The 17,867-nt window shown below is 35.4% G+C and overlaps 2 protein-coding genes across 3 annotated transcripts in view; one reads left to right on the plus strand and one right to left on the minus strand.

Moving 5' to 3' along the window:
- LOC140144703 (pre-mRNA-processing factor 17-like) overlaps positions 1 to 15,735 on the minus strand; it is a 96,978-nt gene extending 81,243 nt beyond the window's left edge. For both annotated transcript variants that reach the window (XM_072166513.1, XM_072166514.1), the window contains exons 1-3: positions 15,542 to 15,735; positions 2,732 to 2,818; positions 1,682 to 1,811 (exon numbers count right to left, since the gene is read on the minus strand). In XM_072166513.1, the coding sequence (XP_072022614.1) occupies positions 1,682 to 1,811; positions 2,732 to 2,818; positions 15,542 to 15,727 (403 nt within the window). In that variant the 5' untranslated portion in view covers positions 15,728 to 15,735. The remainder of the gene's footprint in view (positions 1 to 1,681; positions 1,812 to 2,731; positions 2,819 to 15,541) is intronic.
- Positions 15,736 to 15,994: 259 nt separating this feature from the next.
- Positions 15,995 to 17,867, plus strand: part of LOC140144692 (SH3 domain-containing kinase-binding protein 1-like) — a 106,944-nt gene continuing 105,071 nt past the window's right edge. Inside the window, exon 1 of the mRNA XM_072166501.1 lies at positions 15,995 to 16,116. Coding sequence (XP_072022602.1) covers positions 16,113 to 16,116 — 4 coding nt within the window. The 5' untranslated portion in view covers positions 15,995 to 16,112. The remainder of the gene's footprint in view (positions 16,117 to 17,867) is intronic.

Consider the following 17,867-nt stretch of genomic DNA (forward strand, 5'->3'; position numbering starts at 1 on the left):
GGGGGCAAAGAATTTTTGGCGGGCCGAGAGGGGGGCAAGCGATTTTTGGCGGGCCGAGAGGGGGGGGCAAGCGATTTTTGGCGAGCCGTTTGGAAATTGCACAGCCCCTTACAGACCTCAAAAATTGCAGGGCCCACCTTTTTGACATGAAAATTGTGGTTCAACCCATAGAAAAGCATATAAACTTAATTTTTCCAGGAAAATTTGTGGTCATTTTTTCAGGGTCCCCTTAGGAGGGTCAAAAATTTTCAGGGCCATCCTTTTGCATCAGCCCCCCCTTTACAAGTGTTTGAAACGGTCCCTTAGTAAAGGATTAAAATACATGATACTACATGTATTACCATGATTATCCAAATGAAGGTCAGCTCAAGAGCTGATCTACATGTAGGCCTATAGAAAATGTTGAAAATTAAATGACATGAAATTACTGTATTAATTATATTACCCATCCCCCCTCCCTTTTCCTGGATTTTGCCACAGGCCTGCAATAAAAATTCAACAGTCTACAAATGTATTGTTAACTTGTGTTTGAACTGTCAATCACTTCCCTTTGAAATTCAATTAATTGAAAATGGTAAATAAACAGGTAGATATTCAACAATCATTCATTCTTACACTATTTTGAATTCAATAGCTATTCAGAATGCATGCATGCATGCATGCATGCATGCATGCACATATTCCAAGAAAAAGTAAATAAAGATGATGCAAAATGATGTGTGGTTAACATACAATGTACTAATACTAGTAGTAGTAGACTCTGCCCTCCTCCAACCAGTTGGATTGGTCTATAATTGGTGGTTTAACGACTGGTTGATTCCAACCAGTAGACTGGTTGATTCCAACCAGTAGAAGTGGTATATCTACCAGTTGACTTGGTGGTATAACAACTGGTAGAATTGAGTTGACTAGTGGTATAACAACTGGTTGACAACTAGCCTATCTACCAGTTGAGTCGAGTTGACTGGTTATTAACAACTGGTTGACTCTACTAGTTCCTAGGTGATTGGAAAGTGGTTGAAAAGTGATTGGAATTCTTTGTCTAAAAACAACCAGTACACACCAACTAGTTGAAATTTAAGAGACAAACAACCAGCAATTTTTGTAAGGGTAGTACCCGCTACTATTTAGGGGTGTGATTTTCGGGTAATTTTGTGCCCGGGTAACCGGCGCATTTTTCGGGCAGGTAACCGGGTACCCGAAATTGCAAAAAAAAAAGTTATTTTTCCCGGTTTTGTAGTGTCCCCGGACCTAGACCTAAATGCTAGGATCATTCATGGTTGACCTAAAAGAAAAAAATTTGAATTTTGCACGATGTTTTGTGTTTTTAATAAGAAAATTGATATTTTGTATTCATAAATCATATTATTAATGATATCAAAATGCATTGAATTTGAATGCATTTTGATATCATTAATAGATATCATTAATAGAATAAGGAGTATTTCATGATCCTAGCATCCTCTTTTTGCGAGTTATGCATAATTGATTATGTGTATTACAATGCTCCATAGGCCACTGTGTTGCAATGTTGTTCTGGTAAACCAGAAGAAAATACAAATTTGACAACCGAATTAATCTACAAGATTTTCTGGTACAAATATTATGTAGCCAGAGGTTTCTAGTGGTATAACAAGTGGGTGGATGAGGCTGTTGATCATGCAATGCCCTTTGATCTTACCATAGCTGGTGAATGTCCGCCTCTGGTTCTCAAATTGGAAGGCATTGAAGTGGGCTGGTTCCACGTAACCTGCCAGCATATTTTTCTGAGCTGTTTGTTGTTGGGTTTTAAATGGATTTGATGGTCCAACCTGTCACAAGAAAAGGTAGGAAAAAAAATCATTATTTTGATAGAGATATTATCACCTTTAACTTACGGGATCAGATATAGTAACGCTTGCACAGTATTTTTTGTGGGACATGAAAGCATGAGAGCACATCAGACACATCAAATTGCATTCTGAATATGAGGAATGTCCTTCTGATATAAAATCATTTTACTTTTTTGAAATTTGCGATATAATACAAATTTTATGGCAAATTATTAAAAATTGATATTTTGATATTAACAGTCCTCAAAGTAAACTTTATAAATCTAATGATTAGTACTTAAAGTGATGTAGCAGGGAGGAAAAGTTGAACATCATTTGAAAAACTTTTCGTATTAAAGATACATGTGTTTCTTCAATACAAAAGGTCAAAATGTTCAAATCACTTGTACATATGTATTTAGAATGCAATTTAAGGTGTCTGATGTGCTCTCAGGTCCCACAAAAGTACTGTGCAAATGTTGCTATCTGATCCCTTTATCCAATGAACCTGACTTGTAGTTGTTGAGTCTATTTGAGTTATCAGGGGTTCGAATCTCAAGTCAAGTTATCTAGAGTTGGGGACTTGAGTGGAGCTGAGTCTTTGGGTTTGAAAGTTGAGCAGAGTTGAGTAATTTCACAGTCACAATTGAGTCAAGTCATAAGTGTCTCGAGACTCAAGCTAATATGCTACAAATCCACTCTATCTGAAATGCCACAAATGGCAATATTCCAACTGGGGGCACCATGAGTGTAATATTGATGACTCTGGTTGTCAGAAAAAAATCTAAAAATTCCACCATTTTGGTCCCCAGTTAGTTGGAAAAAAAGGGCAAACAAGGGGTGGGAGTGTGTGTTGTTTGCAATCTGTGTAGTATACTTCCAAAGACAGCAGTTTATTTCTCTTATTTGACTCAACTTACCTCAGGTGTAAATATTTCATCATATTGTGGATTGTAGCTGACTTGTTTTGTGGATGGATCTAGAGGTCTCAAACTACCCACTGATTCCTGTATATAGTAGTATTAAAGGAAAAATAGTACATAAAATTGTTGTCAGTACAAGGCTTATATTAGGCACCATTTAGGCCTGCATCAGTACCGTACATAATAAGTTCATCAGGATATTGTCAGTAAAACAGATATTTCAGAATTTATGCAAGTCCAAAATTTGGGTTGATGTTTCATGTAGGCCTATACATACACACACATCAATGAAGGTTTTGAGCTAAGATTGATAACTTTCTCAAATTGAATGACTATTCCCACAATTAAGTGGGCCAAACATATTACTAAAATATAGAAAAGCCTACAGGTCCTTGGGTTTCATAAGAAGAAAGCTAGTTTCATGCCCCCAAAACATGAAGGCCACCACATAGGCTTAGGAACCGGGAGGACTGGGGGAGGCTCAGCTCCCTCAATAATTTTGGTGCCGGGGCTGGAATACCTTTTAGCCCTCCCCCAATAATCCTAAGTTAAAAAATTATGATAAAATAGAGGGAAAATGGGTGTTTGTGACCTACATTTTGCAAAATTTTCTGACTCCGAGGGGGAAACCACCCTCGGGCACCCCCGAGGCACATGCGGGTAAATTGAAACAAGTTGTTTATATAAGAAACAATCCCGATGACAACATTCTCTTGGTCGGGTTTGTTCCATCCTGTGCACTTGAACCCATTTCTCACGTCTGCCAAAGGGGACACCCTGGCAAAATCCCTATTAGTTTGTACAGGAACTTTCAGTTCAAGATCATTTTCTCTGCATGGAAAACACCAATTTGATATTCCTTATTTTATAAATATTGGGAGTTTATGCCCATGATAAGAAATCAAACTTTTTCATTTTGAATTGTTCACCAAGAATTGATCGAAAAGTCTATCCTCACACTAACAAAACAAAATTTAAATGATATGAAGCATTTAAAAATCAACAGTTTAATTTACTTAAATTTTGCATTCCCGAGTTCCTAGCTGAAAACTGACTCAACATATAGCGATGAAAATTTGCTCTAACTTCATTTTATTTATCTAAAATGGCCGGGGTAAAAAATATTCTGTTCACTAAATGTAGGGCTGGGCTCACATGTACAAGAAAATATTACACTGGAAGGGTGTCATCATTAATTTGCAATGACAAGTCAACGTCTGCCAATTGGGTGATTGATTGATTTGCCCAAGTCTGGATTTTCCCAAAATTGATGACATCATTTTAATGAGCGGCGCTGTTTACCATCTGCCTTATTTGGATAGCGATCTACCTTATTGGATACGATCAGATAATTTATGTTCGTGAAATTCAGTACACAGTTTTCTAAGTGCTTCAATCCAGGCCACTGATAACTGACGATGGATATAAGGATACAACGTGAAGCTATCTCAAAACGCGTCAGAATCAGTGAAATTTGATGGAACAGCTGAATCTCTGCAAAAACAACCAGGTCGCATGTCATGACTTGGTCATCTTTTGTGTAACATAATGTTTTATGATAAAAATATCACCAATTTTGATTCACTTCAACACAACTTTTAATGAATACATTTTAGACCATTAAAAGTATACATCTTAAAGCTTATATATGACAAGGATGCCAAATCAACAACATATATAATATCATAAGGCTCTGGTTTTTTTAACATGTATCAAAAGTGTGAACTGAGAGGGTAAAAATGAAATTGACAGAAGACACTTAAAATATGTCATTTCTCAAAGCAGATGACTTGAATTTTATGAAAATACAAAACTTGGAGCTTAATTCTGTTCATTTGGTCTGTAAACTTTGTAGACCCTTTGGCCAAATGAGACTTTTTCATAAAAAAGCAACTTGTTGCCAAAGCTAGATATTGCTTACTGTAATGCCCATTAGTTACCAAATTAGTTGTCATAGGAAAATAATGAGTCCAAGTTACTATTGACCAAATATGGCCATTCTACGATCACTTTTAGGTAACTTTTCAGGCATATGAAACTGAAAAATGGGCAAAATAGCAGGTTTGGTGGTCAAAAATATGCTCTAAATGTAATTAATTTCATCCACATATATTGCTAATCCATATGTGAACAAGGTAATGAAAACCAAGTACTGACATATCAAAATAGTTTGATAATGCCTTTATAGTAAAAATGTAACTCTAGATACTTGGGGGTTTCGGATGTTACATTATTTTGTTAACATGCATTATTTGCAGGTATCTGGCCCTATTTCTAAGCACATATTAGTTCAAAAATGTAAATGATAATCACTGTCAGATGATTAAACCTATCACTTGAAAATCTAATCATCATTAAATGATATTTTCATCTTACTGAAGAAATTTTTTAATTTAGATGTATATACATGTACTGATATGGCATTTATTCATATATACATTGTTACCCACATCCTTATTGTGCACTGGACATCATAATAAACCAAATTAATTAGCTCCCTGAAGCATTAAGTTGATAATACAAAGGGCTACACCTTTCTTACAATCATAATCAGGCTTTCTTTTACGTCTTCCCAACTTAAGAGTGTTTCGGATGTTACATTACGTTAACATGCAATTGCAATCTAATTGAACTTATTGAGGGAAACATTTGGGACATTTCATTATTTTAGCATAATATCAATCACTTTGAATCAGAAAACCTGTTGAAATTATTCAAATGATTCAAAATATGTACAAATACGTGTATAATTAAAGGCAGTGATTCCGATGTTACATGATGTTAACATTTTTACAAAGTTTGATGGATGGAAGTTGAATTAACAACATGAGATCATTGCATATGGTCATTTTCACAGTAAAGGGTGTAACTTTTGATTTTTAGGGTCAAAATTTCAAACCACTTAAATATGTTTCTGTTTACTGTAATCATGCATAGAAGCAACTTAAATTCCAGTAAAATAATGTTTCAAGGCTTAAACCTTTTAATTTCTGATAAAAAATTTGACATTTCCATAACATTTTGGTTAAAATCTAAGAAAAAATGTATTTTACATAAGCTCAGAAAATTATGACATGAAAGCTGGAATACATGTGAAATCCCATTCCAAAGTAAGTCAACAGATATAAGTTAAATTTTATACCATGTTTTGCTATGTTTGTAATTGCAATTTTGAAAATTTTAACATCAAGGGTCATTTGCAATGGAAATTTCCCAACCTTAAACATATTTTTTAAGTTTTAATTGGGTTCCTAAAATAATTTGAATGTCTAACTTCATGTACAAATACTACTTGATGAAAGGAACCTCCCAGCCAAGTTTCACAGAAATTGAAGTTATTTTTAGAATTGGCAATTCAAGCGATTTGTGTTTCGGAGGCTTCAGTTAACAACACAGGTGATCATAAAAGTAAAATATTTGGCTAACTACTTCAAGTTGACATGAAAAAATAGGTAAAAAATATCACAATTACCAATTTTCATGCTTTGCTTCTAAGTATTGAATTTCAGTTGTGACAAAAATTAAATTATCACAGCAAGTCATTTTTTTGTTTCGAGGCTTCATGTTAACAATGGTTAAACATTGCAGAAGTAGTTTTTTTGAAAACAACACTGTTGGGATCATCTAAGCTGTTATTTTCTTGTGTGTATTGAATCAATGATTCTATGCGGCAGATATTGTAGATTTATAACATGGTAATTTTTTCACCCATTCGTTAAGTATGGTGTTATTTGCAGGTGAAGCCTCCGAAACAGGCTTTCTTGGGTATCAGTATATTTTTCAAACATTAACCATAATATCAATTTTTTTTTAAATTTATGACATTCTGCACATATCATGTAACAATTACAATGCAGATATCAATATGGAACACATCAATATTGATATGCATAGATGATAATTAACCTTATTGTTGTTTCGGAGGCTTCGTTTGTTTCGGAGGCTTCAATTGTTAACGGAAAGTTTGTATTGGGTCCCATTTTCAAACGGTGATATATATCTCCATGATTTAAAAACAAGTGACTTGAGGATCTACTTTGCTACATTTTGATAAATAGATTGGATGAGCTCTTTTATTTATATTTGCCCAAGCTTGCTGAACAGTTTGTTTCGAGGCTTCAAAAAGTTAACGGAAAACGGCTCTTTTTGAAGTCAAGATTTTATAAAAATTTTAAAAGCTTGCAAATCGACTAATTTTTGTTACCCATTTCAAGTTAAGATATCAACTGTTATGAATCAAGAAGAAGTGAAGAAATAACCAAGAATTATGAACCAAAGCTATACCCACAAAGTTTGTTAACAATTGTTAACGGAAAATGAAGCCTCGAAACGACAAATCTCAAGTCCGGTTCTCAAAAATACAGGGCTGTTCACAACCAAATCTAATGTGGCAGTGTTTACTGAACATATGACCGTACTTTCAGGATAAGAAAAATTATCCATCAACTAACTGAAGAAAACACAGGGTTTTACAAAAATGTTACTGTTTTTTATAGTTTTTCAAAATGGCAATATTAGGTACATTTAAGCCTGCTAAAACTGAACGCAGTAACTCCCGAAGGTGATTATGCTACCCAAGGTAGCTGCTAACTAGATGACTTATGTGGCCAAAAAACATGGAATTCTGTGGCTTTATGAGAACACTACGGATCAAAATGTTAAAAATCCAAAGTTACACCCTTTACCGTGAAAATGACCATATACAACAGGTATGTTGCCATGATGGACACTCAGAAATTTTTTAATGCAAGGCACAATCATTTATCATTTGCACACATAAAATATGCAAAAACTGATCGTATTAAAACAGCTCATAAGTCTGTGTTAACAAATAATTCCCATGAAACTTGTTCTGTTGTAAGAGTATTTTTCTTAGTGGTTAATTTGTTTCCATTGATAATTTATTGTTTTATCGGACATAATGAAGCTGTATGAAGCATAGTAAGTATTTCTCCTGCTTCGTTTCTGGTATATGTGCATAGTGATTCCAATATAGGCCTAACACATGTACATACTTATATATTTTATGTTAAAATTATCACTTTTTTATGAAAATGCAGCTTTTTTCAATTTTGAAATAAATGATTATGACAAAATTGCTACTTATTATTTTCAATAAGTTTTAGATATCATCTAATGCTAAAATATTATAAAGTTTATTGAAATTACAACTTCATTTTGGACTTGTTAACAAAAAATGGGTAACATCCGAAACACATTTTATTGATTTTAAATCAAAGTATTTTGCTAGTGTAATGGAGAAATATTCAGTGTAAGTTGCTTTTCAAATTTAAAATAAATTTCTTAGGACATGTGTATATGTCAGTAATGAAATTAATTTGAAAGGAGTGAACCAAATTAATTATGTTGCTTTTTATCTTATGTGTTATGCATAGAGACAATAGATATTGTAGAGCTAACAACTTGTAATTTTTTCCACTAGCAAGGTTTACAAAGGTGAAATGGAGTCAGCAATATTAGGAAAATGAGGATGTACACCATATTTACTAGAAATTCACATTCATTTAAGTGTATATTCTAAAATCTTCTTACAATGCCCTGTTATTGGCCTCACTTTCCGTTAACATTTTGCCTTGTAACATCCGAAACAAACTTGACATGTTAACGGTTTGCACACTCAAAGAACAAACCTGGGTATGGTAAAAATATTTCTACTATGGCCTTCCCATGATTTCCAATCCATTTGACCTTTTTATTTCCCCTCTAATTAAATTTCTTCAACAAAATGTCACTCTTTCTGTCTCGGATGTTACATTTGATTCGGATGTTACCATTGTTAACGGAAATGTTGTATGGCCAACATTTTACATAAAGTCAAGAGGAAGTGAAATCATTTTACATTTAGATACTTGTTGTCATGTCTACTTCAACTTAATAATGAAAATTCAAAGCTAGTATTGTTCTTCACATAATTATAAGACAATACCCAAAACAGCATTGGGTGTATTTTACACATGGGTGATTCTGGAATAAGAAGCAAACATGATATCATTATGGGCTCTTATAAATCAGTGAAAAGAAGCAATTTTCCAGTTCAGTGAATTGCTAACAAACATTAACACTTCCTACTACCAAGGGCAGCAATTTTGAAAAATTGGGTGTTTTTGGGTGCTTTTATAATAGCTGCCGTTTCCTGATTTTTGCAAATAAAATTCTCTACATTGTGTAGATTTTGTGTCGAGTTTATATTATTTGCTCAAATGTATCAGAATATTATTTATACAATTGTTTTTGAATAAAAATACAAATAAAATATAGAAATTGATCAGTTTGAGTAAGCGTTATTATTTTTTTTTTTAGTATTTCACTCTCAATTTACTGAAAGCCATTTTTTTTCAATAAAATAAACACTGAATGTAAAGTGTGCATGGGTATGCATGCATTGCATGTATACATTGGTTCACTCCAACTTTCACTGCTTTCAATATCATGACTTTCAAGTTCGGTGTAGAGCATTGACGATGACGTCAATGTTTTTTCGCGGTTGAGACGCAAGCGTGTGGACAAACCGCACTTGTACGCTTGCGTGTACGCTCGTTGCGATGAATATTACTTGCACAATTCGATACTGCAGTCACCGAAATCTCGAACTTGAGTTGAGATGAACTAAAAATCTGTGTACGTCGTACTGTAATTGAATATTTATTTTATGAATCTCAGACTCATGAACAATGAAATACATGTATAACAAACTTACATACAGAGGTACGTAGCCTGCATGATACAGCGTTGCCCTGATGTTTTTTATGGTAGGCTATAGACAGGCCTTATATTAAGTATGCCTGGACCAGGAGCTAAAATGAGCTCCTGGTCCCAAAGATGGCTCCTGGTCCTATAGTTTGTAGTGTAAAATATTGGATACACCAGGAGCCAAAACTGGGCAACCATGGGGTAAAAAGAGCCTGGGTGCCTGGTTAATATAAGCCTTGGCTATAGAGTAACTGTCCTTACACGAATTATTTCTAATGCAGTACCACGCACGCATATGAATGCATTGATACTGAAACCCACGTATGGACATGTCACCCAGTGGCCATCCCATATGATATTTAGACGCTCCAATGCTTGTTCATCGATGTCAGCAGCTGTAACTTCTCCCAAAGTTGCCCTTATTATCATTCTTCCGTAAATCCTTCGAATTTACTCTCACTATCATCCGATTCATCTTGAAAAACACGGTTTAGATCAGCGTTGGCACATCGCTTCGCCATTTCGCGATCACATTGTTGTTGAATTTTCCAAAATACGGCGGCGTTTCTAGATTGTTTTCCTAAAAACATTTTCCAGCTTCCGGCGAAAAGTGAGTCTTTTAGCTGTTGACATGCTTTAAGTACTTTACACTGATTTTCAAGGGACTTAGGCTATCTAGAGGCTAAAGGTCATCAATATTATAAAATAAAATTTGTCTGAATTAAAATTTTTAGATTTGAGATAAAAACACCTAAAAATGACGACGGAAGAGCAATTGCAAATTAGGTGCTTTTTGATCGCGATTTTTTCGATTTTTTTCATTGTTTTACGAACAATGACTGGTGACATAAGGCAGGCAATATTGTTTTAACGTCACGTGACCCAAGTGATTCACTTCTGAATCACTTTGTCGTAGGAAGTGTTAAGCATGGATTTCAATGGTGTATGTTAATAGTAATTTTTTGAATAGTAATTTTACATACAGTTGTACAATAATCAACATTGAATAATATTAGTTAGTGATTGGGCTGGTAAATTGGGAGCTAGCAGTCCATGAATGTGTCTATAATTGTGTCCATAATTTTGTCCAGTGTCAGTTTAACAAAGGCTAATACCCTATTCATATCTAATCTCCAATACTAGACGTTTTGCTGAATTATAGACGTTCTGGGTTTGCAGTGATAGAGTGTGGAACTATATATCGAACTATAACTACGGTACTTCAATCATTCCATCGTCGCCAATTTTCAAACGTATTAAAACAATTCTGTTTAATGGTACCGAAATTTATTTTCAGAGCAAAGTTTACAAATTTTTTTCGCCGATGTGTCAAAGCAATTTTTTTGGGTGCTGTACGGTACCTGTCGTGATCGCCGTTGCTTACTTCCGAATTTCCATTGCTTTACATGTTGTCATGCTTCACTGATTCTGATATGTTTTGAGATACTCACATAGCTCCACTTGCTCGAGAAGTCTAGCCAATAATTTGCTCACCGATAGCTTCACATTCTAGGCTAGAGACCATTGCATTCAAAATCTAGTCGGATTCGCTGTTTCAAAGCATAACACCGTGTAAAGCAATGGAAGTTCAGAAGTAAACACAGCTGATCATGACAGGCGATTGCATCAAAAATGTTGCTAAAATTCCACTTTGACCAAATTCCACTTTTGACTGTCCAAAATAGGTAAATCTTGCTCAAAAGATATAGTCATGATAGTTGACTCCAAATTTCAACATTTTGAATAAATAACCCATGGTGCAAAATATTGCAGTGACCCGCTGTCCGACCAAAAAACGATAGCAACGCACTCTAGCATCGAATGCGTAACTATCGTGGTGCAAATTCGAGCTAGAGTTCTCGAGTAAAGCTCCACGTTCTACATGTATCCTCATCATACATTTGTATCCATCGTCGGTTATGGCCTGCCCTAGTCACGATTATGCACTTTCAGTTTCTCACGCGTTTGAACGGGAATTGGATTGCGTACTTTTTCGATGTCTAGTGAGCAAATTTCTTCAATATTTTGAGAAAATGATGTCAAATTTTCTATTCTATATTGTTTGGTAATAATGTCTTTTGCCAATAGTATGTTTAAAGTTGTAATTTTGTGTTTTTGATCGCAAAGATCGGATATTTTCGCTTCCCGATTCAATTCTGAACCCTTCATAAAGGGTGCCGATTTCGCAGAACTTTGACGATAATTTTGCCTTTTGGACACTAAAATGCATTCGATCCTTAATTTTGTTTCAACCGAGTCTTAAATTAGCAAGCACAATAAGGTTGGTACCACTTTTATATACATTGATAACATTTTAAAGATTTTTTTTCAAGTTTCTAACCGGCGCAGTGTTCGATTTTCATCCATTTTTTTGTGTAGCAAAAATTGCTACTCACTTTCAGATTTGAGTAGCAATTCCAAAATTTTGAGTAGCAGTTTGTTTTCACCATATTTTATCGATTTTTTTGTATTTTCTTATCTTCTCACAGATTACTCAATCCCAGTACTCAATGCTTAAAAAATGTTATGCAACTGCAGTGTTGCAGACCAAATGTGGTTCAAAATTCGGCACCTAAACTTCCTAAGTTTGCAGACCAAATGTGGTTCAAAATTCGGCACCTAAACTTCCTAAGCTGATTATCGTGTGCCCTTTCTAAATGCAAATTTTCCTTCAGTAATCAAGAGAAGTCCTACATTTTTGAGTAGAGGAAACTCACTAATTTATTAGCTGAAGCATTAAAATAATGTGAGGAATCTATGAAATCCTAAAAATCTTGTATAATTTTGGAAGATTGTCACCAAGGACACACGATATTTCCATCTCACCACTGAACTATACACCATATAAACAGTGCTACTTCTATGACGTCATAAAATTAATATGCACGTTTTTAGTTATCTGGTAATACATGGAAGTTTGTAACACAACAAAAAATTTGCATACAAGGGAGGATACTGTATTTAGTTTAATGGCGTAAACATCACGATTTAGGGACTTTTGGGTCATATTTTTGTGGATTATTTTCTTGGAAATGGAATTTATGGAAACATTTTCGACTTCGACAAATGGCAACTTGCAAATGATGGTATATCAGCGTGGTTCACGATCGCAAGTAGGCATTTTTCCCCAATTTTTTGGGATCGCATTTTTGCTACTGGTCTGTGTATAGGGCCGCGTGTCTTAAGTTGGGAACCTTTTGCGTGACACCGACAAAATTCAAGAAATTTACGCCTTTTTTGATTCAAACGTTTGATTCGCAAGAACTAAACATCTCACCCTATTAAAAGTATACATATTTTTGAAGCTTTTGTTCCAAGGAATTCAAAAATGACATTATTTTCTTGATAGGGGTAAGGGTTAAGAAGTTACAAGTACAAATATCGGTGATTTTTCCATAAAAAAGTGTATGACTCAAAAAATTTGGTCCACTGATGAGATACATCCTAGAGTAAAATCCATGCCAGAATTGGATTATTCAAGGTAAGAGCATTCTAAATATGTATAGTTTTACAGGTATCCCTATAAAGGTAATTGTGATACATGAGGATGAAAATTACCTTCATAAAATTTGCTGTAAAAATCGTCACATTGTTATTTCAGCATAACGTGTCTAGGAAAATCATGTCCAGAGTGCTTTCTGGTTATACACACATGCTCTCTAAACATAAAAAAATACAAGGCATAACTATGAGCCTGTCTAACATGCTTAATCCTCAGTTTTTACCCATCTTGTTTATCCTAGCTGAATCAAAGCGCAGTCACGATAATGAACACAAAATGTCTTCATGGTCTGCATTTTGAAGAACACAATAATTTCCTTTTGTCTTGCTCTGTGAAAGGTCAATACCAACATAATAGGCCTATTGTACTATATTTTGCTTTGGTACAATGGCTGGTCTTTCATCTACTTTCAAACACCTTTCTCTTGTAGTCACTTGATAATTATGAGTGAAATTCCATAGCCGTGGAGTTACTGCTTCCTGGCTTGATCTGCAATCGACATTTTTAATGTATGATTATAGTCAGAATGAACAAAAGCTACTTCATTGACTGTAATAATGCCTTCTGATGCAACTTTTAAACAAGTGGTAATCATATGAATCACTTGATGGTTCAATGGCAATTACTGATCCTTGGCAATAATGTTTGCCATTTCTTCAGTTTCAATGACACTTTTTTGTTGGTGCTTTAGATGTAGAAGACTTTTGATCTTTGCAAACCTTACAAGCATGAAAATCAGTTTATAAACATGCCATACAATAACATGACAGCTCTCTGACATTCAGTTATCTTTCACAGTTAACAAATGCTACAGAGCGGAGCTTCCGAGTGTTTGGAACTGTTATGGGCCATTACATTTTTTGTACTTTTAGTTCTTGACACTGTGTTAACTCTGTTCCTGGACTTAGATTATGATAATTAAATTTTAATTTAAAAACAATGTTGCATTTTATTTTTAATATTATTAATTGCTTTTAAAAACAGCATAAATGAGAGGGAGTATAATGTTTGACCTGTAGGACAAAGATGTAGTTTTTCAAAGTAGTTCATATAATTTCTAATGATCAGACTTGTTTTTGATGGCAAAATTATTTTAGCCTTTGCTAATTAACAACTCGTTAAGTGTCAGTAATCTAATAATTTAGAACATTACAGGCCAACAATTTGTTTAATTCTTTATAATTACTTGCTTCTAAAAGACAGCATTAATGAGGGGTGGATATTTGACTTCTATCACAGTGGTACAAACTCCCAACATAATTTCTGAATGTCCGAGCTTTTGTCGCATCATCGTTTTACTCTTAATTAGCAGCTCGTTAAGTGTCATTAATCTGTATAATTAAAGTAAAATTTATAAAATATTACAGCAGAACTATTAATAAGTCCATTCAAATACATCTAACTACACAATATTTAATTACTAAAAATTTCAAGTGGATCATAGTTGGTACCTATAAAAATTCATTTTTCCCATAGAGATTACATTGTACCGTGTCCGAAGATCCGTGTCCGTGATCCTCCCACTTTGCACTTCGTTAACTTATTGGTCCGTAAAATTAATTAGCAATGTCGTATTACTTATCTTTTGGTATCATGTTCAAGCAGAATAAATTAGCTTTCAAATGAATGTACCCTTGAAGGATTATGATGCTGTCTTCATAGTTAAATTAAAGAGAAAAGTTGAAATTTTCAGTCAAAGTGTCACACCTCCCACTTTTCCAGGGTCCCAAGTCAAGACACACTGCCATAGGTATCCTAGGTGAATTCAAATTTGCCATCAAATTGCATCGTTTTATATATCAAATTAAAGCCCTTGAGTAAACTAAGCCAAAACTGAAAACCTTTTTTTTTTTTTTTTTTTCGTAGCAAAGTTACATCTTGTCTAAGATTGACTTTCATCAAAAAGATTCAGCTAGCAAAATTCCCCAAAAACGGCATTTCGGGGTGTTTCTAGATCTTAGTCTCATGGCGATGGCAGCTTTTTTAATGGAACTGCTATCAAAATCCTCTAAAATTCCATGTGCGACTTGATTATCACCATAAAAATCATATATTTGGGTCAAGTGAAGTATAGAAAACATATTTATGTAGGTTTCCTTCACCCACCTATTCTCGAAAAAAATTCAAATTTCTATGTAAATATGCATTGTGTTGGGGCCCCGGTCTCGGCAAATTCGCTGACTAGTAAATGTGTTAACTAAGGTTTGCCTAGGTTACCTACTGTGTAGTTGAGTAGCAGTTTGTAAAAAATGACTCGCATTTTGCGATGCGAATCCAGGTAAATCGAACACTGAACCGGCGCAAATCGTTAAGTGTGTATTTCCCATTGACATCCAAAATGGCGTAAGCCAGTCCTTAATATACATAGGTACGGCCTATATAGGACTGGCAAGCGAGTCTAGCCTGCCCTGGATTAAAGATAGACTTTTCGATCAACAATCAACAATAATATATTAAATATCATGTGTAATGTGTGTGTTACTGTTGCATTGGTCATTTCAATTGATCATTGCCATAGGACCATGTCATCCATGCATTGAATGAAATTTGAATTGATGCATGTCATGCATGTTTGGTAAGCTTAACAAGTTTACCTTTGTTTCCACAACAGGTGCTGCATTTATTTGCAAACGTTTCTGAATATCTTGGACATTGCTAGCAGACTCAAGGGGTCGTAAATGTGCCGTGGCATCAGCAGACGGGGCTTCGTTTGTGTCATCGTCACTGCCATTTTCACTATCGCTACTCCCGTAGCTTTGCAACGCTGCGATCGCGGCCATTTTTTGTGTGTACCAGTATCATTCCCAGCATGCTCTCTCAGACTTGACCTTTAATTGGAATTAAGAAAAATGTTGTAAAAACTTAGGCTATATTATTCCACCAAGAAGCTTGAAAAAGTAGTAAAGAAGCAATTTTAAGATTTATTACCATACTTCATTGTATATTACATAAATACCATTCAGAAGCTTGTAAAAAGTGTGAAAATACATCAAAATTAAATAAGTTTAGGGATTTTTTGTGTGTTTCTAGAATTGCGAAATGAACCTGCCAGTCGACTGCGGAAGTAAAGTACCTGAACGAAAGGAAATCGACAAGAGATTAGGAAATTCTACCTGCAATACGGACTTACTTTCGATGTAAATATTTACTGGTGCTGGATCAAAGATGGGTATGTTATTTTGAGAATGTTGCATTTATACGTTTGCATATGTTTTGTTTCACAGTGATTGATGAGCGACTTTGCAAGGGAGCCGTCGCCAATTAATTTAAGGACGGACACCTGTATGATTTTTACCGATGATTGATCCCCATGCATGCATACTAGGGTGCATCTCTTGCCCCTCATGTTACCCAAATTTCTTGTCCCTAGTCTCAAAATGTTCCATTGGTCAAAATATTAGCCCATAGCAAATTTAAAATTATTCCGAAGTTGTTTAGCCTAGGGGGGGCCTCCGTGACGTTGAAATTGTTGGTCAATGGCCATACCATATGCATAAAGCAGCTATTTTGTTTTGCATGGTTAACATTATGCACTTATCAAGTCTTTCCCCGGCCCTGGGGGACCCGGGACTAGCGGGGACTTAGCCGGGGAAGTACATTTTGCCAGCGTGACATCCCGGCACTGACCCCTCAAAGTCCCGCCCTACGGGCATAAATTTTCTGTACATCCCCGCTATGACTCGGCCCCGCTAGCCGGGCTACAGTGTGATAATCCCGGCACAATTCCCGACCCCATGGGCCGGGACTTGCGTTAAAACAATGTACAATCCCGGTTATGCCCTGGCCTATCTTGCAGAGTTTAATATACGGTATACGGGCATAGATAAAAAGAAGAAGAAGAAAAGTTAATTCAACTTTTTAGGGCAATAATATTGCATTTCGTCAGTAGCGGGAGTCTTACTGGGAGAGGGGTCAACGACTTTAATAGCACGTGCTAAAGTTTGCAGCGCGGTATACCCGTCTAGATTATTGAATGAACGACACAATATAGGCCTAATAAAAAAGATCGATTGGATTATTTGGAAAGCAGTGATTTATACAAGACACGGCCGATTTAATAGTGCATGCCGATAATTTTAAAGACAACATGTTTGAGGATTTAAACAAAATAAAGTGTTTAAAAAAAAGTAGACTTTCATTTATAGATGCACGAAATTGGTTTTAATATAATATTGGTTACTTAAAAACAAGTAATTACCCACTCCTCAGTTTGTTTTGTAGCGCCACAATCGTGAAAATAGCGCATTACAGATGCAAAATCGGCCGTCCTTGGTATACTGATGTTTTTTAATGGTGTGACTTCTTCGTGAAAGTCCCGGCTATGTCTTGGCAGTGCGGGGAAAAAAATTGTACACCCCTGCAAAAGCCCCCGCTAACATGAATGATTGGCCCGGCATAGCGGGGACGATCTACTGTACATCCCCGCCAAGTCCTGGCTAACTTCCCGCCTCTTGGGCAATGATTTTGTGTACATCCCCGGCTACGTCCCGGCATGTTCCCCGCTATGTCCCGGGTCCCCCAGGGCCGGGGAAAGACTTGATAAGTGCATTAGAAATTACTGCTGCCTTATGTATTTTGTTCATGTAGTCAGGACTATTAATGAATCAAGATGTTAAAATAGTCTAACTCAAAAAAATAAAACATAAGGGAGCTATCTACAGAGGTCAAGTTTATGTAAACATAAATGGCTGCCCTTTGCTGTATTTACTGTGTAATTGTGAATTTGCTTCGATATACATATCTTTACTGTTTTCGTGCCAACTTTGACCTATTAGGCTGATACTACTACAGAAGAGTGATCACACACTTGCAAGTTGTACATTTATACACCTTGCTCAATTTGATGAGACAGCATCATGTTATACGTTAAAAAGAATGGAAGGCTAAGGTCCTTCAAATCTTCAGACCGCAGCTCTCAGC

The sequence above is a fragment of the Amphiura filiformis genome, unplaced genomic scaffold, assembly GCF_039555335.1.
Source record: "Amphiura filiformis unplaced genomic scaffold, Afil_fr2py scaffold_73, whole genome shotgun sequence".
In the NCBI taxonomy this organism is placed as follows: Eukaryota; Metazoa; Echinodermata; class Ophiuroidea; order Amphilepidida; family Amphiuridae; genus Amphiura; species Amphiura filiformis.